Source organism: Mya arenaria, chromosome 14, assembly GCF_026914265.1.
Source record: "Mya arenaria isolate MELC-2E11 chromosome 14, ASM2691426v1".
Lineage (NCBI taxonomy): Eukaryota > Metazoa > Mollusca > Bivalvia > Myida > Myidae > Mya > Mya arenaria.
In genome coordinates, this window is record NC_069135.1 from 60102600 (window position 1) to 60124875 (window position 22276).

The 22276-nt window shown below is 34.1% G+C and overlaps 3 protein-coding genes across 3 annotated transcripts; all 3 read left to right on the plus strand.

Moving 5' to 3' along the window:
* The first annotated feature begins 530 nt into the window (after positions 1–530).
* Positions 531–3102, plus strand: LOC128218167 (uncharacterized). Its single transcript, XM_052925740.1, has 4 exons — positions 531–979; positions 1316–1546; positions 1734–2187; positions 2467–3102. The coding sequence occupies exons 1-4, from the start codon at positions 688–690 to the stop codon at positions 2468–2470; spliced, it is 981 nt and encodes a 326-aa protein (XP_052781700.1). The 5' UTR covers positions 531–687; the 3' UTR covers positions 2471–3102.
* Positions 3103–12143: 9041 nt separating this feature from the next.
* Positions 12144–14823, plus strand: LOC128218018 (uncharacterized). Its single transcript, XM_052925524.1, has 4 exons — positions 12144–12608; positions 12991–13212; positions 13402–13855; positions 14094–14823. Exons 1-4 carry the CDS (start codon positions 12317–12319, stop codon positions 14095–14097), a joined length of 972 nt encoding a protein of 323 aa, XP_052781484.1. The 5' UTR covers positions 12144–12316; the 3' UTR covers positions 14098–14823.
* Positions 14824–18884: 4061 nt separating this feature from the next.
* LOC128216535 (uncharacterized) lies at positions 18885–21180 on the plus strand. Its single transcript, XM_052923128.1, has 4 exons — positions 18885–19314; positions 19647–19877; positions 20030–20483; positions 20715–21180. Exons 1-4 carry the CDS (start codon positions 19023–19025, stop codon positions 20716–20718), a joined length of 981 nt encoding a protein of 326 aa, XP_052779088.1. The 5' UTR covers positions 18885–19022; the 3' UTR covers positions 20719–21180.
* Positions 21181–22276: the final 1096 nt, after the last annotated feature.

Genomic DNA, 22276 nt, shown 5'->3' on the forward strand with positions numbered 1-22276 from the left:
TATAAAACCATTCTGACAAGTGGGATTCCTCCGGGTACTACGGTTTCCACCACATCACAAGACCTCACCCTCGCGTCATATCATGCCGACGAGAGTGATTAATATAATGTTTCAATAACTTGTTTCACAATCTTTGTAAAACAAGTTTAAATTACTAGGCATAATGCAGAACTATACAAAACCATCTTACAACGTTTCGTATTTGATAACAAACATTAGTGAGAAAAGTGGTTAAATTGAAATGTCAATATCCTTTAATGCATCAAAACTAATTCGAAAAACGTCTTAATTAATCATAGTATTTTTTTTTGAAATACGCACTACTGAAGCACACGATAAACGGCGTGAGCTATTTAATCGAGTATATGCATTTTCATTTTTTGTTGAAGTTTTGCAAATACGTCATGAAGACAAGAGCGAATACTAAACTTGCTAGGCATGCTAGAAAGACCCGCCTACATGAGGTTTACGAACAACTATATATACTCGCATCCTACAACATTTTACCATTCTCAAATCGAAGACTAAGTTGTTTAATATCAAGTCTAAACTTACGAGGACTGTACTATCTTAAAGAACAACATAACATTACATGGTTTGTAACATTAAAAGGATTTTTGTTTTTCGATATATTTCATATCCTGTAGTATACAGAACAAAACTGTGAATAAACTTCAAAGAGCAGCAATGATTGGATACACCACAGCATTGTATGCTTTGGTCGCCGCAACATTAGTAATTGCTGGCCAAGACGAACTCGTGAAATGCACTCCGGGTGTATATGAGATCATCGGAAAGGTCGACTGTACGGGCTACTTCTTGTGTGTGTTCGGTAAGGCCATTGAGATGCCGCCTTGTCCATCTGGCGCTGTGTTCAGCTTCACCTCCAGAGTTTGTGTACCTAAAGGTTCTATTTACGATGACTGCAAGAAAACAACAGATAGAAGCGGCAGCAAAACGACCGTATCGCCTGATCGAGGTGAGCTCTAGCGATGTTGTTCTTCTAAAATGTTATTGATTTTGCTTGTTTGCTGTTGTGCCCTTAAAATAATTTGAACACAAAAAAGTCGACAAGCATCTCGTTTATATCAAATTAGGAGCTATTTTTGAGAGTCCACATAAACATATAGTCATAACTCATAATTTGTTCCAAATAATTAACATTATTTGAAATAAATAATTAATTCACATAGAGAAAATCTAATCCAATGTTATAAATATTCATTTTCCTGTGGTTGCAGTCAACAAGCGTTAAAAAGTGACATATAATAGTAGATTAAGGTAAAAGTCAGTTATAATCTTATGTGCTTTTCAGGGCATCTTAGCCCAGAGGAACGATGTAATTTAGACGGTGGCGTGTTCCCTCACCCCACAGAATGCCAAGTCTTCTACAACTGTAGTGTCCGTTACACACCAGAGATTCCCCGATTCTTTGAACAACATCTGGTTGAATGTCCGTACCCCCAGCTGTTCAACACAGAGACCAAACAATGTGACCATTTTGAGAATGTCAAATGTGGAACCAGGACGGAATTTAAAAATGGATGTAAGTTGGCATCTACTTATATATTCGTGGTCTGAGATAAAGAAAATAGTATATTTATCATTCTAGTTCGAATAAGGCCTCTAATTGGTACACCACATTATTACTGTGATTATCTTTTCAAATTTTCAAATTTATTTCATGGGCTTTATTATAAACACCAACGATTAAATGATTCTGTCTTCCTCAGGTCAATACAAAAGCAATATGTGCGGCAGTTCCCATTGTATCCCTTGTAACGTCCGACTACCAAGCTGTGTAGGTAAACGTGATGGAATAAACGTGCACCCAGTCAAACTATGGAGTCCATTCTACGTCGTTTGTTACAAGGAGCGCACAGTCAAAGAGGATCGATGCCAAGTTGACGAAAACGGTCGAACACAGTTATTCCATCCGGAAAAGAACGAATGCGTTTCATTGGATATGATTCCTCGAGCACATGGAGGAATAATGCCCGAATGCGGTACAAAAGTAGACGGGTTTTATCTGGACGATTTCGGACGATGTGATCGTTACGTTCATTGCCAGGGAGGAAAATACATTGGCACGATCAAATGTGCTGTAGGAGAAGCGTTTGATGGTATGAAAGGCGGATGCGTTCCGAAAGAGAAAGCATGTGGACCCTGTGGGAGACTCGTACATTGGTGAATATATTTAAATAATGTTTCCTTTAAGTAGTACATAAACAAATATGTGTTTCATAACTTTATAAACAACAAGATGAATTTGAGGATAACTTTGTCAAGGTTATAATTGACATTAACAAGTAAAATCAGACATATGTTTTTATATATGTTTTTACCAATCAAAATAACCAGCCTACAGTGTATTAAAGCTATGCTTCTATGCATTTTAATACTTGCAAAATAATTTCAACCTATGCAATTACGTTATGACAATAAAACCTGTCCTATGTTTTCCAGCTAAAAAGGTTGCTAGAATGATGCTCATACTCAAATCGATAAAGATGGACGAAGTATGGAATCGCCAAGACCAACATGACCCGTTCTTCTGATTCAAAGAAGAATCATGCCACGTGACGTCACGTGATAATACTATCTAAATTGACTGTGATATGTTTAACAGTGTGTACCGATAGACTTTCTAAAATACTGAAACACTATGTGGTTACAATTTAGTTTGCATTTTGATGAGGATATGTTTAAATAAATTACTGATACCGACGTTACATATATATTTTATTATGTTAACTGTTTGTTTATAAGTGTCTTTGCTCAAATTTATCATACAGTGAATGTGTGCTTCTTTAACTCTGTGATATTTATATTAATTCAAATATATTATAAAAAAAGTAACTTATGAATATATATATATATATGCAGCATGGACAATGAAAGGTTAGCTGATGGGATAAAACGTAGAAGAATAGCCGATTTAAAACATTATTTATGTTTAGATACAATGCATTATACATTCATTATGAAAAATGAACATTTATTTGCAAATAGTTTGTGAAAATTCATTACATTATCAATGTTGTTTGCCATGTTCAGTGCATTTGAAATCCATGCGTTTCTTAAATAAAACTGAGAAACTCGTTTCTTTTCATTATATGTCATCGTGCACTTATTTGACCAATCGCCATTATCGCCCGCTGAGGTTTACTTACCGACCAGAATAGTTGTAATACAAATGGACATACAAAATTGAATTTCTTTTAAATTTACAACTTTTTTATAGAAAATAAATAATAGCATATCTAATGTATCATGCACATGATAGTCTGATCATTCAGCTTTTGTTATGTCAACTGTCTTAAATAATTTCAATTCTAAACTTCTATATAAACCTCACTCAGAGCTTTGATAGATGGAATCACGCGATCGGCTCTCACAAGGATTTGTATCTCCTCCATAAACCTCCTATGTCTATACATTCTAGAAAACTGATGAATCAAACTTTCATTGACATAAATGGTAGGTGTAACACTGCAAACGTCTCCCGGATAGCAGCTCATTGGAAGAGTTTCATTCATATTATCGAATGTGAAAATTATTCCATAAAATTACGAACACGGAAGTACATCTTTTATTGTAATATTATATATTTTATTTGACTTTCAATTGTAAAACTCTTAAGTGCCAAAATGAATAAATAAGTAGTTGCACGATAAACTGTGGTTGAGTGTTACTCAAGGAATAAATAAACCCGTAAATTGCTACTTGTAATAATATATTTTCGAATATATATGCAAAAAGCTACAGAAACATGCTCAGTAGCAAAAGGTTTAGTGACAATGGGCAAACGCCAAAGACATAAAACACAAATTCACAAACAAGAAACATAGAACAGCACAAAACTCTACAAACAGCACAGTGCATAAATATAAGTTACATTCAAAGTTTTTGTTCAATATAACCATATGGGTGAAATAGCTGGCATTCTAGCAGGTTTGTTATTGTATGACATAAGGTCCATAATGGCCCTAAATATCTTACCTGAAATAAACGTTTAAACCTTTGTTACCCCTATGACAATGTCACACGCCAAATATCCCATATCTTGGTATCTCGGTTTCAGACAAGATTAGATTTTTCTCCTTTTTATATCTTTGTAACAAAATTGACCCTTGGGGTATTTGAACTCAGGGGCATAATTTGAAAAAAGATACAATGCTTAACACCAAATATCTAAGTTTGATGTTTGTTTTTAAAACTGTGCACATGATCCAAATTGCATGCCTGTAGCTTTGAAAATGAAAAATAGGTATAATTTGAAAAGAAAACTTTGTAGAAGGCCATCATTAGATAATAATATAACAAATTGTATCCGTCTGGACCTTGTGGTTTAATACAAGATGAGGGTTTTAAAAGTCTGTTCTGACAAAAGTCTATACTAATCATATGATCCCAGGGGAAGTGTTTGAATTACCTTGCTCGTGAACTATAATATAATGCTGCAAACAAATTATAAAGGGTCTGGGCCTTGCGGTTTAATACAAGAATATAATCAAATATTTCCATATATAAGTCTACAAAATTTTGTGTGAACCCCAGGGTATGGACAGTTTTGACCTCACTTTAATATACTACCAAGCGTTTTCAGACAAGAAGGTTTTCAAAGGTGACAAAGATGGGTGTGCACTACAACGCACATTTTCTAAGAACACATATATGTTAATCAATCGCCCATCAACATGCGGCAACGCCACAACGCTTGACAATGTGACAGGCTTCTTTGATGTACAAACCTGAATTATGACATGTTTCTTTTATGTTTAATAAATACATACGTGCTGTACAGCAATTTAAATATGATACAGACATGAATAATTGTTGGTTCCTAAAACACAAAATACGAGTCGCACGATCGATGATGAATCCGGAAGTATTATATCAAACAATATTATTCAAAATTGAAAGCGTTGAAGTCGATGGTAAATATTGAATCATGAAACTATTCAGTTAAGTTTTTTATGTGTAGTAGAAAATATTACGTGTTCCGACAATATTAAAGTATCCATAATATACTTGAATTCATTTATATTTAATATCCGATGAAAATGTTAGATAATTTGAAATTATTCATCTTAACGTATCAAAGACAAAAGTCACATCTTCGACACGAATTGTTACCAACATATTCAAATGCTAATTGCTAAACTGTAATTCAAAATATCAACGTATCAAAAACAAAGACACGAATGTGTATATAAATGCTTCAAGCACGAACATGTTAGATGGGCTCTTATCGCTTACGTCACACAGATAGACGTCTAATTTGCAACTTAACTATTAATTATGAATAGATTGAAGAAACATACTTCCTGACTCTGGGAGACACAGTGTGTAAGAATGCTGCAAGCACGAACATGTAAGATGGTTTTTCGTCGTTGACATCACACAGATTGACGTATTCCTTGCAAAAGAACTGTTGTTTATGGGTTAAAAGAAACAAAATTCTTCCTGACAATTCTTGGTGCAAAAGTCGCCAATCCAGAATAAAATGTGGTGCGCAAGATTTTTTGAGACGCGCTGATATATAATGCTGACACATCAATGCTTGAAAAGATCAGCATTATGACTGTGCAACAGTGTTTTTTTATTGGTCCAGCGATGCTTATGTGTAGATAAAATACCTATTTGACTTGGACAGTATTGTAATTGTCATTTTTAATTATATTAATCATTTGCACATACTTACGAATAGTGCCGTTTTCTTGAAAATAAAGTTGAGATGAATAGAGTTGCCAAGACTTATTTTTTACTCTTTGTGACTCGTATTGCATAGATCCGAATTTCCTGGTCCCAATTCCTTTTGTTTAGCTTGCTCCGTTTTAAAGGGGTCTCACAAACTTTTCTTTTAAGATAGAATAGTTGATATATGCGATGAATGTTATATCCACACCATTATTTAAAAAGAAACATTACAAGGAACATGTTCAAATCAATTTGTCTTTTTCCAAATCACATTATTATTCGACTAAACAAACACATTTGTTTCAAATACTTTGAATTCTGACGACGTTGGAGACTTCTTTATTATGGGTGTACAAAATTATAACTACAAAGCTATCGTTTGTAATTAACACATGATCTAACCACATCGATATGAAACAATACCTAACCAATCAATTTCATTTTAATTGATAAATAATTATCTGTTAATTAAAATGGTTCCAAGCATAGACATTAATAAAAAAAAATAACACGCATTAAATAAAACCTTAAAACAGTAATCAACTGTGGGTAAACTGTCAATTAAATTACAAGCGGCGAGCGACTGTCATACACGATAAAAATTAATCATACTAATCATTCATTTTGGCACTTTGCTTTAAAATGGCGGGCTCTCACAGGTTTATCATACTGACCATTCATATTGACACGTTGCTTTTAAAAGGGCGGGCTTGTACAGGTTTTCATACTGATAATTCATATTGTCACGTTGCTTTTAAAAGAGCGGGCTCGTACAGGTTTTCATACTGATAATTCATATTGTCACGTTGCTTTTAAAAGGGCGGGCTTGTACAGGTTTATCATACTGACAATTCACATTGTTACGTTGCTTTTAAAAGGGCGGGCTTGTACAGGTTTTTCATACTGCCCATTCATATTGTCACGTTGCTTTTAAAAGGGCGGGCTTGTACAGGTTTTTCATACTGGCCATTCATATTGTCACGTTGCTTTTAAAAGGGTGGGCTTGTACAGGTTTATCATACTGATTATTCATATTGTTACGTTGCTTTTAAAAGGGCGGGTTTGTACAGGTTTATCATACTGACCATTCATATTGTCACGTTGCATTTAAAGGGCGGGCTTGTACAGGTTTATCATACTGACCATTCATATCGTCATGTTCCTTTTAAAGGGTGGTCTTGTACAGGTTTATCATACTGCCCATTCATATTGTGACGTTGATTTAAATGGGCGGGCTCGTACAGGTTTATCATACTGACCATTCATATTGTAACGTTGCCTTAAAAAGGGCGGGCTTGTACAGGTAATTTGTCATACTAAATTCATTTAAGGATTTTTGATGATCAAGGTCCGTTTGAGCTAAAGTTCAAGTCTCTGAAAAGCTTAATTTAAATTTTGATGAAAATATGTTTATATATTAAGATAAGAAGGTAAAACATTATAAATGTGTTACAAATAATCCGCTGTACACTATGGCACTCATTTGTTTTTAAATTCGTTGTATTATGGATATTTTGAAACATTTAAAACAAGGTGGGTAGGTCGTGTGATATGTTTTAATGTGTCGGATATCTCATAGTTTAAGCAAACATAATTTAATGCTTTACTTGGAATGGGCTTGCCTTTAAAATAATATAAGAAATGCGAATTTGATTCGATTTCATTGTATTGGTACTTTCAAATAGAAAACACTGACGAAATTTTCACAATTATGATAGTATTTTTTGTTGTTCTGCTTAATGGCAGTATTCTCTTTACATAGCTACCCATCCACTGATATTTGATATACATGTACCAAGTAAAAAGTACCGCTAGGCAACCATAACGTTTGAAGCAGAAATAAATACAGTTCGAAATCTCTTTGATCGCTTGTCAAATCATGTTAGCTCTGTCAAATAAGTGCGAAAAGTTACTCCTTTTACCAAGCGGTAGGCACAAAGGCTGACATAGATAAAAACATGAAAAAAAAAAAAATTAAATTGTGCGTTGTATTTGTCGGGTTCATTGTATTCAAAGTGTTTCTTTGTACCGGCCAAAACTTAGTCGGCCTGTGGGTACCCGACCGTGCTCTAGTGAATGAATACTTACGTACTGTACAACACACAAACAATAAGGATTCCCTGAAGGATATTTTTGTACTATTTAAATTCATATTAGTTCAAACGTGAGAACGCGGATTTACCTCGTGGCCAAGTTAATATTTTAATATCGGAAAAAAAAAACATTATCGAGTCAAAATTTGCAACCATCGTCGGTCATTTGAACAGAAATAATCGAAAATTGGTTTTCAAATGCACTTTATTATTATGTGTATTTCAACAATTTTCATGTCATTAATGAGTCAACGATGGTACGACATAATAATAAATAAATTAAACAAAACATTTTGTACATTAGTAACATTTGGCTATAGTGTTGTGATTCAAAACCTTTACACTCGACGAGTATTAAATGATTTTTAAGTAAAATAATAAAAGTTCGATGATAATCGATTATGGATTAACATAATCGATTATCGCTGGTGTTTGATTCCAATTGTCGACGAGTTTTGATTATATTCGAGTATCGCGGCATTTCTAAGTATATGTTCGTTTTTAATTAGGCCTAAAAAGATATGTCTGTTTCGGGTAACCCGACCCTACCTATAAAAATGCGCCGACCCTAACATTTCTTTTTTCCGTTTCTGAGCAAAACAAATATTTGTTACCGAATAGAGAGTTACAAAGGGCGGATAAATGCAGATTTTAATCAGAATTATTGTTTATATGATAAAACAAAGTCAGGCAATGACAGTAATGTAGGAAAGACTGCCACGTGCAAGAAAACACTCTGAACTTACGACAGATTTTGAAAAAATAAATATAAAAAAATCCCTACCTACCCTACCTAGAAATTTTGGGAAGGTTACCCTAAACAAACATAAAAAATTTTGGCCTTAAGAGGACAAACATACATATCTGAATTCTGTTACTTCAGTATGACAATCATGAAATAAAATGACAACATCAGTGGCTCATTTGACAACCTAACAACAGAGCGAGACTTGTAATCTTTATTCGAGGAATATTAATAACATTCCACATTAATTAAACTGCCGAATAATTCTATTAAAACAGGCATAAACTGCATAACATCGTGACATTAATTCACTTAAAACTGAAAGAATGTGAAATTCTTTTATTGAATTGTTAGACAAAAAACGCCGCCTTTCCACACATTCTGATGTGAACTATTCATAAATATTTCTACAGAACTAAATATGTACCAATAAGTTATTACATCCCTCATTTAGGGAATGTCTTGCTTGACTTTTTACTGCCCGTGGTGTTTAAGCAAAGCGTGTTAACACTATGTGCGAGGTGTTTCAAGATGGATAGTACGATGTAAACTTTGTGAGTTAGAAGGCATAAGCCCCCGCAGTAAACTTTGTGAGTTAGAAGGCATAAGCCCCACAGTAAACTTTGTGAGTTAGAAGGCATAAGCCCCGCAGTAAACTTTGTGAGTAAGAAGGCATAAGCCCCGCAGTAAACTTTGTGAGTTAGAAGGCATAAGCCCCGCAGTAAACTTCGTGTGACGGGTGTTTTGAGGCGGGAACCCCTGTGCAAATGCTGTATGTTGATTGCGTAAAGGACACCGTGTGTAAACTCTGTGTATTGAGTGTTTAATAGTTGAAACCCCAGTGTTAACTGTGTGTCGGCTGTTTCAAGGTGGAAACCTCTTTGTAACCTATGTGTGTAACTGTTTCATGGTGAAATCCAACAGCAAACTATGTGTGTTGTGTGCTTTAAGGTTGAAACTCCAATATAAACTTTTATTCCGTTGTCTTGTGGTTGTATTTTGTTAAACCGACCTTTTTTGTTTTTGTGCATCTAAGCCAACCCACAACAAAGGTTTACTTACTAGCCTTGCACATCTATTGTTTCATTGTAATATTATGTTGCAATAGTATGTGGTTTACCAATGGATGTCTCGCAAGGTGTCACATGATGGTACAAATTACAAAATGATATGCTCACGATTGATTTTCATAATACCAATGACATTATATTGAAAAAACTCATGTTTAGCAAATGGTTGTTTCCGCACAGCGATAAACATTGTTCAGACGGAGATTTGTTTTATTGCGCATAACCTTCATTTTTAGGAATCCCCTGCTTTAAATATTTCACATATGACAATTACTAACTCAGACAAGGATACAATTTGCGTCTATACATTTGTTAATAGGATATTTTAAGCTGTACTCCCACAGACTGAACACTATGACAACTTTTTTTTCTTTTTTTTTCTTTTGGAACGAGTAAATGTTTTCGTAAATATCAGAAAACCAGTGATAAAAGACTGATGACCTAAGATCAGATCGCTGATTTTCATATTTCTGCTCCATAATTGAGGTTTTGTGCATTTTTCTTAAACAGTTAGTAACGGTTTAAGCTATAAAACATTAAATTTGGAATGAAAATATGCGATCTGAATTTTTGTCAACATTCTTTCATCACTGGTTTGCAGATATTTACACAAAATTTGCAAGACAAAAAATAAAAATGTTGGTTATACGATAAATCTTTGAGAGTGCAGCTTTAAATAAAATATAAAGAGAAAGTTCATCAAGCCAAAACATGGAAAGTTGTTACAATATATGTATAGTTTGTTTTTCTTATTCTTTACATAGCAAACATTTTCCTACTGTTGAAGGATGCAGTATCAACTTTTTATCTAACGCGATGAAAGTATGATAAATCTTTGTAACACTTTATGTTCTGTTTTACAAATTGTCATCACAATTGCATTGGCCTTAAGCTTGATGTTCAAACATGTGTGGTCAGATATTTCCTAGACAAACCCTAAACATTTAGTCACATGAGCTCAATTCCGTAGCCGCCTTAGCCACTGAACTTTGGAAGGGCAGGGAGTCTTTATTGGTTGTTTAAAATATCAAACCATGATTAAAATAGCTCAGTCCCCAACGAGCAGTCAATTGTTTGTCGTGTTGAAACCGCGAGATGATGTAAGACATTTTATACGAAATGACACTTCTATGACTGGCAATGTGTTTACCATGGTGATTAACATGTGGTTTAAACAAATGCAAAAAAGCCAAATTAAGTGTTTTATTAAAACCATTTGCGCATTTTATTAATATTTATTACATTCACTGTTACGATAATTAACCACACTGCATCACCTCACACTGCTGTCAAAATCATAATCTTCGTAATTTCCTAAAATAGAAATGATGTAACGGTTATTTTATAATTATGCCTCGATTCGTGTGGGTTTTATTGCTAATGTTCCACGATGATGTCTACTCTAGCTTTTCAGAGGTTATGCTTATAGGATGGGAGATTCCACTACGCTTCAATTTTCGTTTTTTTTTCACGTGATACGCACATTTCTGGAAGGCCGTTCAAAAAAGCTATAATGCTTATTAAACTTGGTTATTCAGTGTTTATGTATTTAAGCTTATATTAATTAAATATCAGATACAAATGTTAAACAAATTGTTAAATCCAATTCAGTTCGACTGTAGTATAATGTTAGCGAGTGAGACAAGTCAACCAATCAACATTTATCTATGACAACAGAGAAGTTGAAAATCAAAGGTGTACGTGTACATGGACGCGTAGCTACACGTTCATGTACGAGTAACAGTTGAGTTTCACTTTGATATTGTATCTACAGGTTCACTGATACAATATTAAAGTGAAACTCAACCATATGACCTTTCGAAAACTTCTTCTTCATATTTTTCAAGCAAGAATTTGCCCTCTCACTGTGTGTTATAGATATGCACTCACAAAGTCCATTCCATGATTTGTCTTCAGTAGTAACCTGCTGACTAAACAAATCTCAGTCAAATATTGCACAAGTTTGATTGAAATAATGTACTAACATGAAATCGTATTTTGAAAACAGCCGAAATTATTTCCTATCGTTTATTTGTTCGTCTTGAAAATTTCAAACTCATCTTTTTATCAAAAATATACAATTTACGACAAAGAGTATGCTGGGGAGTGCTAATCTACATTCCAACCGCCTTCTTATATGTAAACACCTTCAACTGTACAAAACAACGATGTCGCTAAAATATCAAACACGCAATAATTAATTCGATTATTATCTAAACATAACTTTCATGTTTCGTGCCTCTCAATGAGTATGTCAACATGTTACAAATGACTTGAAACAAATGAATCATACAATTTTTACAATTACGTCTTAATCATTATCAGATGATTAACATTACTTAAACGCTAAGTTAATTAAAAGGGTCACAAAAACAATCCTGTCGATTACAATTTCCTACTGAAGTTATGCGCCTACGTCATTAATTTGAGAGCGCGTGTTTACCGCGACAGGAAGCCCCGCCTAAGGGTGGTCGCAAATTTCTATATATACTCGCATCTTCAACATTTAAATCATTCTAATCTGAGCATTGACAAGGATTTTATATACAATAATCTGACTCCATCGAGGACAATACTAACAAATATCGTCTTAGACAACATTGATAAATACAAACGAATTTAAATCTTTAGTTTATTTTATACACGACTTTCAACTAAAGATTTCTTTCTATAAAAAAAGAAAACGATAACTTAATAGCGAAACAATGATTGGATACACAACAGCGTTGTTTGCTTTGGTCGCCGGAACTTTGGTCATTGCTGGCCACGACGAACTCGTGCAATGCACACCGGGTGTATATCAGATCATCGGAAAGGCCGACTGTACGGGCTTCTTCATGTGCGTGTTTGGGAAAAAAGTCGAGATGCCGCCTTGTCCTGCTAGCTCGGTGTTTAGCTCCAGCGCTAACGTTTGTGTTCCCAAAGGTTCAATGTATGATGACTGCAAGAAAACAACAGAAGGAGGCGGAGGTCACATGCCAGTGCTGCCCGACCTAGGTAAGTTCTAGCGTTGGTTAATTTATTTTCTGATATTTCAATGATTTTCCTTGGTATTTGTTTTCTGAGAAAAGACATACACATGTGTCCACAAGCAATACATGTATACCAGTAGGGTTAATTTATTTAAAGTTAATAAATCCTTATTAACATACACATATCAAACCATTAGTTATTATGAAAAAAATGTATTTTTTGTGGAAAACAGTTGAAACTATTAATTAATTCAATCAATGCATGAATAAAAACTCCATTCTAATTAATATTCATTTCTCTGCGGTTACAGAGCTGTGTTGAAAACTATTATTGAAAGCTAATTCAATTTAGATTATATCAAAATAAAAATGAGTCAATTTGCTTAATAATTATATTTACCTTCCAGGATCTCTTAGTCCAAAGGAACGATGCAAAATGTTTGGAGGCGTGTTTCCCCACCCCACGGAATGTCAAGTCTTCTACAACTGCAGTGTTAGTTATACACACGCGTTCTTCGAGCAACACCTTGTTGAATGTCCCTACCCTCAACTTTTCAACACCGACACCAAACAGTGTGACCATTTTGAGAATGTAAAATGTGGAAGCAGGACAGAGTTCAAGGATGGATGTAAGTTGACTGTCAATTTCGTCTGAAATATTGAAATTCAATAGTCATAATGCATTAGTCATAACACCAGCAAATTACAAATATTTATGTAACTCTAATCTGTCTGCATATACTAGCTAACTCGCAGAAGCTTATTAAAGCCAACACTCAGACTGTTGAAAACATAACTTGTATTTTGTTGTTCTTCAGGCCAATACAGATCCAACCAGTGTCCCGTTTCCCACTGTAGACCCTGCAGTGTCGACCTCCCAAGCTGTGTAGGCAAACCTGACGGAATAAATGTTCACCAAGTCAAACTTTGGAGTCCATTCTACGCCGTATGCTACAAAGAACGCACGATCAAAGTGGATCGATGCCAAGCTGACGTAAATGGCCGAGCACAGTTGTTCCATCCGGAAAGGAACGAATGCGTTTCATTGGATATGATTCCTCGAGAACATGGGGGATTGATGCCCGAGTGCGGTACGAAAGTAGACGGGTTTTATCAGGATGTGTTTGGGCGATGTGACCAGTACGTGCGTTGTCAGGGAGGAAAATATATTGGCACGGTGAAATGTGCGGTTGGAGAGGTGTTCGATGGCACAAAGGGCGGCTGCGTTCCGCAAGAGAAAGCATGCGGACCCTGCGGAAGAAATGACCATTGGTGAGTGTCTTTATATGTTTTGATAAAGATGAACAGTCATGAAAAATAATTGCTAGTCTAAACACGATACAATCTGATTGTTTTAAGTTATTTAGAAACGAATGTGAAGTGTTTCAAGCCTGAAATATGTCAACAAATACATTTTATAACCGTTTTATTGTTCATGCCTTTAGAATACTTACGGGTGCAATTGTATGTCGTTAACTTCTAATAATTAAAACAATCTATATATTTTCAGCTGAGAAAACTACTTTCACACTTATCGAAATAAAAATGATGAAAATGGGCGAAGTGTCGAATCTCCAAGATGTAAAAGTCGTGTTAGAGACAGCTTAGTGTTGCTCTGAGTTGATCTCGCTGTGTTGGCTTTACTACCAACATTTACCATTTTAAAACCAACCAACTACTTTTGTGTTGTTAATTTGCAATGTTTTGTATGTTTTTAACATTTTTTATCACATTTATGATGTCTTTTGATTAAGGTTCTATACTTTGTTATTTATTGATGTTTTAAAAGTATGCACTTTGCCAGTACATTGAATTTGCGTGTGTGTCGTTAGCTCTGTGATAAATATTATAAAAAAATACTGTTAAAAGTAATAAAACATAGCATCACTGTATTGCATATACAGATCTATTATGTTTTTATTACTATCAATGTTGCAAACCCTTAAATATTATGTTTAGCTAACTTATTTACCATCATTGAGTGTTTATAAACTCATTAGTTATTCAATTGGCATTACATAGCTGAATGATGTTATATAACTTAAGAAAGAGAAAGAACACAAAAGAACACACGACTTTGAGTTGTTAATCATTGATCCGATGCAGAATGGTACGATTATGTATTAATCTTTATTATGATCATTCATTTGTAAATAGATTTTCATTATTTTATTTATGAATTTTGCCTTGTGCAATTCCTTTGAAATCCACACATTTTGTTCAATAAAATGCAAAATATACGTGAATTGTATTATCTTTATTTACCTATTTGTATCCCGCGCTAGTCCACGAAGCTGAACCGTATACAATAAATAGCTTGAACGACGAACAAACCTTTCTCCCCCCTCAGATTATTCGATCCGTGCTGGACATTATTATCATGCCTACGGGCAAAGATAACACAAGTACCCGTATGGAAATCCTTTTTTTGTCATCACACAATTAACTCCCTTGTTGACGACCGTCGTCTGTAGCATTATGGAAACCTTGTATGGTGGCAATATTTAAAATCTAAATTAACAAATCAATTCTTTCTAGCAATCAAGAAATAATGCTGCCAACTCCTCAGAACTATTTAAAGAACGATTTGATTATTTAAATAATCTGAATCACTGCGCGCATATCTATAAAAACACGAATTATCATATGTCTTTACTCACATTATTTTCACTGCGCATAAAAGAGGGCAAGCTAAAATACATTTTTACTTTATTTTTTTTAACTGATGTTGTAGTAAAAGCATCTACAATAGCCGCTCTTGTAAGATATGTTCAACCCTCGCACTGGGTGTTCTGCGGAAACTCGGTAAACGGCTGGGGTTAGGATTACACTCTCGGCCATAGAAGATTCTTATATTATATCCTTAAAAGTTGACTGTTATCTTAAAAAACGCAACTTGTTTTTTTCAGGACGTGGAACACAAAATTGTCTAAATCAGAGACACTTAAAAATGAATTATACTACTTTTTGTGCAAATATACATTTAAAATTAAGTTAGTGGGGATTATCTGGAATGTATAGGATAAGTTAGTATTTTAACTCATTTCAAAACTTTTTTGAAAATAATACTTTGACTTATTCACTCTTAGAAAATAGATCAATGAGGATAAAAGTAAACTTATTACACATTAAACAGTCTGTAATCGAACATAATCAAGGGTGACTTGTTGCGTTTTGTCTCTTAGTTTAAACTTAAATTTAGCATATGGTATTTAGAAATAATTCAAGGACGAATCCCTCAGTCTAAACAATAATTAACGACCATGTTTAAAGACACAAATATCAAAGCCTACTCAGATTCGCAACAACACAACAACATACAGATTAACATAAAGAAAAATTGTAATTAATGCTGTGGTTTCTACATTAGAACTTTTTGTGAACTATTTAACTTGACCGTTATGCCGAACAGAATGTTAGAAAAATCGCCTTTCAAAAAGTTCGCCTAAACTAATATCACACAAAAATATGTATAAAAGCATTCTCTATGTTTACTGAACAATTATTTGATATATTTAACAGAATATAAATCAAGATCATGATATTAATTAGCGAAAAATATCATCAAAAACGGATGATTCTAACAAATCGCAGTAAGTACAAATCATTTAGGTTCGTTTGTATAGCTTTGTTAGGATTGAACTGTAAGATGACGTCATTATCCACGAATATTACTGATACATCTCGTTCTTTAAAGTGAAAATATAGAACAGACGTTAATTAAGACTACTACTGATGTCGGATAAAGTTATGAAACTTTATATTGATAATGTCAAGTGTATGTACATGTTCAGTGTGAAAATAAGTACACAAGGTATCAAGTACAATATTGTTTTTCTAAGAAATAAATAATTATATGATCGCATTTTTTTCTTCCGTTTATGCTGTGTGAATGCAGTAGGGCATAATTTTTCATTTTTATAATAAATTAGCAGTATCTTCTGCAATTGAGCATTAATGCATAAAGAAGGGTAGCCGACAACATTCGTTTGTATAAAAAATAGTTGGAATTTGTAAAGTCGTAGAACATTAAATGAGGTCGCGCTTATCCAATCGAAGCGCAATGTTAAAGTAAACAATCTTATCATCATAATCCCTTGCGAATGATACAAGATGACCATCAAGTTTTATCTATACAAAGGTATATACCAATGTAAATATACTACGATAATGTTGCAGAATTGAAAACAGTATGCTAACAGAGGCTGAACAATATAAAGAATGATCATTTAGAAGAGCATTGCGATCTTCTACGCGACAAGACATTGCTCACATTCGACATAAAATACAATACAAGAAACGCTCGTTTGCATGCGGGAAGTGGGAAAGTTTGGAGCTCTTTACCAGGAGGAATACGTAAATTGAACACGGAAAAGACACTTAAAGCCTGCTGCAAGAAGTTCTTTTTACATCCTCAATTGCAAAAACCGTTTTAAGAAGTGTACGCATAATTCCATGACTATTGTTTTTACATTATGTATATCTCGAGTTAGGTGTTAAATGCATGTGTGACTGTCCTACTTACTCAGTTAATTATTTTTAATGATATTTGTTGTTAACCTTTAGGTACAAATTGATGTATTGTTCGGCATTGATGTATTAATTAATGTATTATATTCATGTTTCTATATGATTTCGTAAAATATTTTAATATGTACCGTTTTGAAATAACATAAATTGATGCTTACGTTTTCATCCTAAGCATTTATGTGTGTGTGTGCGTGTGCGTGTGTTTTTTTCAGAAGGCAACATTGTAAATAACTCGTGTGTTATGTTTGTTTATACTATGATGCCTATGTCTTATTGTGTTACCTTCTTTAAATAAAGTTATTATTATTATTATTATTATTATTATTATTATTATTATTATTATTATTATTATTATTATACAAAATGATTCTTTAACCTAACTACAGAGCTTAATGTACTAACAAACATGGATTAAACAGTAATTATCTTTTACAGGGGATCGTTTACGTTTGATAAGGTCAGACATGGAAAATACCTTCGTGTGAACTCTGAACTAAATGCTTGATACAATAAAAACTCTCAAAATAAGTAACCCCGTGCTTTATTGTTAATAAGAAAATAAAAAGAGACAGATAATGTTCAATTCTATCAAAAAAGCGTGATAACATAATTGAATCATTTTAGGATTGAATGTACAAACGTCTGTTAAAACATGTATATACGTGTTGCTGTTTGGTGTTTATACATGAAAATAAATAAGATGACTCAATTCTAACAAAGTTTTAATAAACATAAAACCTGCGAGTGTGTCCCTTAAATGATACATACAGTTTTGTCATGGAACGTTCATCATTAATAAGACAAACCATATAGGCGTTGATATCGACTATGAATTAAGTATATCAAAACTCCTCATCAACAAAAAAGTTTTAACATATCATGCAGGGGTTATATCTGCAATTATACAAGCAAAAAACGTTGTCATGATTTCAAAAACAATTAAAAACCCGGAAGAATATACTTTCGTTAATTTTGTTTTTTTGTCACTCAGCTTCACTATGACTAATTAGTTAATGTGAATATGTTAAACAATTAAGTTCAATCAAGCACGTTTTGTGAAATATTAAAGCATAGCATGTTCGTCAAAAGTAATTAATGTGCACAAATATCAGTGTTTAATGGTGCTGAGAACTCGTTATTCACGTGGCGCAAATAATATTTAAAAGTCATTTCCTTGTATCGTTTTTAGGAATGTGTCGAAGATATTGACAGCAGTTGAGTCTGAAATGAATGACAAACGTAGCGTAACCCTGCGCCGATAACAGTTTCTGGTGCTGATTAACTTTTTCTTACCTTAAAATTACAATATGACGATTTGTATTTACATAATTAACGACGTCTGATGTCTGTTACTTTTTCTTTTCTTTTCCTTATAAGGCAAACAGTTGTTTTTATTGCATTATTCCAATTGTGCTGAACTGCATTATAATGTATGATTCATGTATTAGCCATTGCCTCAATTCAAGTTTGATTAAAACAGATATTAAAATGCAAAGTGATAAAATGAAAATGTCAACTTCTATCAACGCGAGGAAACACATGTAATTATTCTATTCAATATAATTAACCTGAATCAATATATTATTGGGAACATTAATAAATATTTTTTTTCTACTCAAGTTATGCACGTAATAATTGAAGAGGGCATATTAACGATGCTAGGCCTGCTAGAAAGCCCCGCCTACCGGTGGTCCGCAAACGTTTATATACTCGCATCCTCCAACTTAAAACTATTGTTAAAATCGAATATTGAAAAGGATTCGATCAAGCCTAGGCTTATTATTTACTGAGGAATCTACCATTTAAAGACATTGTGTTGTATTTTTTTGAAAAATAAAACAGATGTTGAATATATAAATGATTCTATACACGACTGTAAAATAGAAAACGTCAACTTCAAAGCGCGACAATGATTGGCTACACCACAGTGATGTATGCTTTGACCGCCGCATCGTTGGTCACAGCTAGACCATACGAACTCGTTCAATGCACCCTGGGTGTATATCAGATAATCGGAAAGGCTGACTGTACGGGATTTTTCCTCTGTGTGTTTGGGAAACCCATCGAGATGCCGCCATGTCCTCCTGGCTCGGTGTTCAGCTCCAGCGTCAACGTTTGTGTTCCTAAAGGTTCAGTGTATGATGACTGCAAGCAACCAACAGAGAAAAGCCGCATCCATATGCCTGTGCTCCCCGACCTAGGTAATTTCTAGCGATGTTGTTTGTATCTTCGGAAATTTTTACGGTATTCCTTTGAATTCGTTCTCTAAAAATAATTAAAGCGAAAGTGTCATCTAGCAATAAAATGTCATGTATAAAACTAGCGTTAGAATAGTTATTCATAAAAGTACTTATTTATTTTGATGTATTTCATTTGCTTACCAATTTAGACATCTTACTAAATAAATGTAAACATTAAGAGCGAAATTAAATCAAATCGTTAAGATTTGGGTACCGTCCTCGAAAATGCGTGGAAATATTGGAAAAAATAATTCATGTCAATCCGTTTGCTTAGAATCATGATAACTTTTCAGGGCCTCTTAGCCCAGAGGAACGATGCAACATGTTCGGAGGTGTGTTCCCTCACCCAAAGGAATGTCAAGCCTTCTACAATTGCAGCGTCCGCTACACACCTCAGATTCCCCGGTTCTTCGAGCAACACCTTGTTGAATGTCCCTACCCCCAGCTGTTCAACACTGAGACCAAAGAGTGTGACTATTTTGAGAATGTAAAATGTGGAAGCAGGACAGAGTTCAAGAATGGATGTAAGCTGGCTTATCAAACATCCATTTAAATATGAAATTCAATAGTCTAAATCCAAATTCAATGAACATTTACCACTTCCTTAAAACCACTAAATCTAGCCAAAACCAATACTACTGAAAAAAGTATCCTTTTATATTTTGTTCTTCTTCAGGTCAATACAGATCCAACCAGTGTCCCGTTGCGCATTGTATACCCTGCAGTGTCGACCTTCCAAGTTGTATAGGCAAACGTGACGGAATCAACGTTCACCAGGTCAAACTTTGGAGTCCATTCTACGCGTTATGCTATAAAGAACGGACGATCAAGGTTGATCGATGCCCAGCTGACGAAAATGGCCGAACACAGTTGTTCCATCCGAAAAAGAACGAATGCGTTTCATTGGATATGATTCCTCGAGAACAAGGGGGAATGATGCCTGAGTGCGGTACAAAAGTAGACGGGTTCTATCAGGATGAATTTGAGCGATGTGACCGGTACGTGCGTTGTCAGGGAGGAAAATACATTGGCACGGTGAAATGTGCGGTTGGAGAGGTATTCGATGGATCAAAAGGCGGGTGCGTTCCAAAAGAAAAAGCTTGTGGACCCTGTGGAAAAATTGACTATTGGTGAGTATCTTTACATGTTTGAAGAAAGATTAATGATATTGTTATCGTGATAAATAGCTCAGTTGCAAACACAATGCAATCCCAATTTGCAGTTATTTAAGTTTTTTTTTAAATATGAATGTGTAGTGCTTTCCAGCTGAACATTGCCAATAAATACATTTTTTCACTGCGTTAATGCGCATGCATATGGAATGCTATTAATCTTTAGTTCTGACAAATCTGTTTTTTCAGCTGAGAGCACAACTTCGAGTCAAAACTGATGAAAATGAGCGAAGTGACGAATGGCGAAGATGAATAAGACATGTTTGAAACAAAAAGCGTTGCTCAAAAACGGACGCGCTGTGTTCGCTCAACGATCAACTTAAACATTTCAAAATCAGCAGTTTTGTTGTTTATTAAACAATGCGTGTTTTTAGCAATATGTTACAAAACCAATTGTGTTAGTTGATTAAGGATGTATACCCTGTTAGAATTTATTTTATGAATGTACGAATACGAAAAACAAATTCTTGCTTGAAAAAAGATCTCTCTACCTAAATGCTTTGTTAAATTCATTTATTTTACGTCTGTGTCGTTAGCTCTTTGATAATTTTGCTGATCATTGATCCAATGCATAATGTAACCAGTATATGTTTATAATGAACTGTGATCATTCATGTGTAAATATAATCTCATTATTTTATTTATGGAGTTTGCAATGTGCGGTGCTTTTGAAATGCATACATTCTGTTCAATAAAATGCAAATTAAATGCTTTGTATGACCTTTCTCTACTTATTTTAATATTGTGCTTGTCAATCAAGCTAGATCGAATATAATTAACCCCGGACCAACATAGAAGTTATGCAAAGGAAACAATAAACCTAGCTGGCAAACCTTTAACGAAGATCAAGCTAAGATTCACAAAGCTTTCGTCTAATAGACGATGGACACACATTGTATAAAACAACACAGACAAAACACAGATGCATCTTTATATCAAAACAAAATTGAAATATTCGGATCAAATAACTGGAATGGACACTTATTGTCCAATTCCATTCATTTAAATGACGCTCTTCATAAAAAAACAACATTAACTGGATTGGCGGAAAGAAATCAATGACCATAGATAATCAGAATATAGCATGAGAGTATATGAGAGTTTGGGGTATTTCTATAACAATTTATTAATCAATTAATTTAGTAATAACAAACTTACTTTGTTTTTTTCCTTGAACATGTCTTTACTTTGTTCAATTTATATTGGACATACTAACAGCATTTGAACATTAAAGTAATGGAAACCGTGTCGTGGAACCTTTATGTGCCAGTGGCAGTTCCTGACGTTGGTTCCCTTTTTCTTACTTTTGCATATCCATTTTCGTTACGTAGTTGTAACTTTAAGCTACACGTAAAGTTAAAGTTTATACTGTGTTTAAACCTGCGTTACGTATCATTGTTCTAAATTAACAATATATGTCATGTTGCTTTTATTTTCATCTACTGCGGCACTTTCACAGCAGCGCCATTGCGAACTTATTATTGATCTTTGAATATTTTAAGAGACTCATGGACGTTTTAAGCTTCAGATACCGAAAAAATGTAAATACTTATTTCAAAATGTGAGTGACAAAACAGGAGTGACATTAATCTTCATGGCTCACACAATTTCATCAATACTTATTTTCGATAAACCTTTTTTATTACGGTTATCCCGAGAGCAAGTTTATTGACAGGGCACACTTTAAAAGAAATATTGTTTTGAACACGTACTTTCCATACCCGTACCAGCAGAGTAGCAGGTGTTCAGTG

Coding starts and splice junctions, on each gene's coding strand:
- LOC128218167 (XM_052925740.1), top strand. CDS start 688: ATGATTGGATACACCACAGCATTGTATGCTTTGGTCGCCGCAACATTA. Junction 980..1,315: donor GACCGTATCGCCTGATCGAG/GTGAGCTCTAGC, acceptor TGTGCTTTTCAG/GGCATCTTAGCCCAGAGGAA. Junction 1,547..1,733: donor GACGGAATTTAAAAATGGAT/GTAAGTTGGCAT, acceptor TGTCTTCCTCAG/GTCAATACAAAAGCAATATG.
- LOC128218018 (XM_052925524.1), top strand. CDS start 12,317: ATGATTGGATACACAACAGCGTTGTTTGCTTTGGTCGCCGGAACTTTG. Junction 12,609..12,990: donor GCCAGTGCTGCCCGACCTAG/GTAAGTTCTAGC, acceptor TTTACCTTCCAG/GATCTCTTAGTCCAAAGGAA. Junction 13,213..13,401: donor GACAGAGTTCAAGGATGGAT/GTAAGTTGACTG, acceptor GTTGTTCTTCAG/GCCAATACAGATCCAACCAG.
- LOC128216535 (XM_052923128.1), top strand. CDS start 19,023: ATGATTGGCTACACCACAGTGATGTATGCTTTGACCGCCGCATCGTTG. Junction 19,315..19,646: donor GCCTGTGCTCCCCGACCTAG/GTAATTTCTAGC, acceptor ATAACTTTTCAG/GGCCTCTTAGCCCAGAGGAA. Junction 19,878..20,029: donor GACAGAGTTCAAGAATGGAT/GTAAGCTGGCTT, acceptor GTTCTTCTTCAG/GTCAATACAGATCCAACCAG.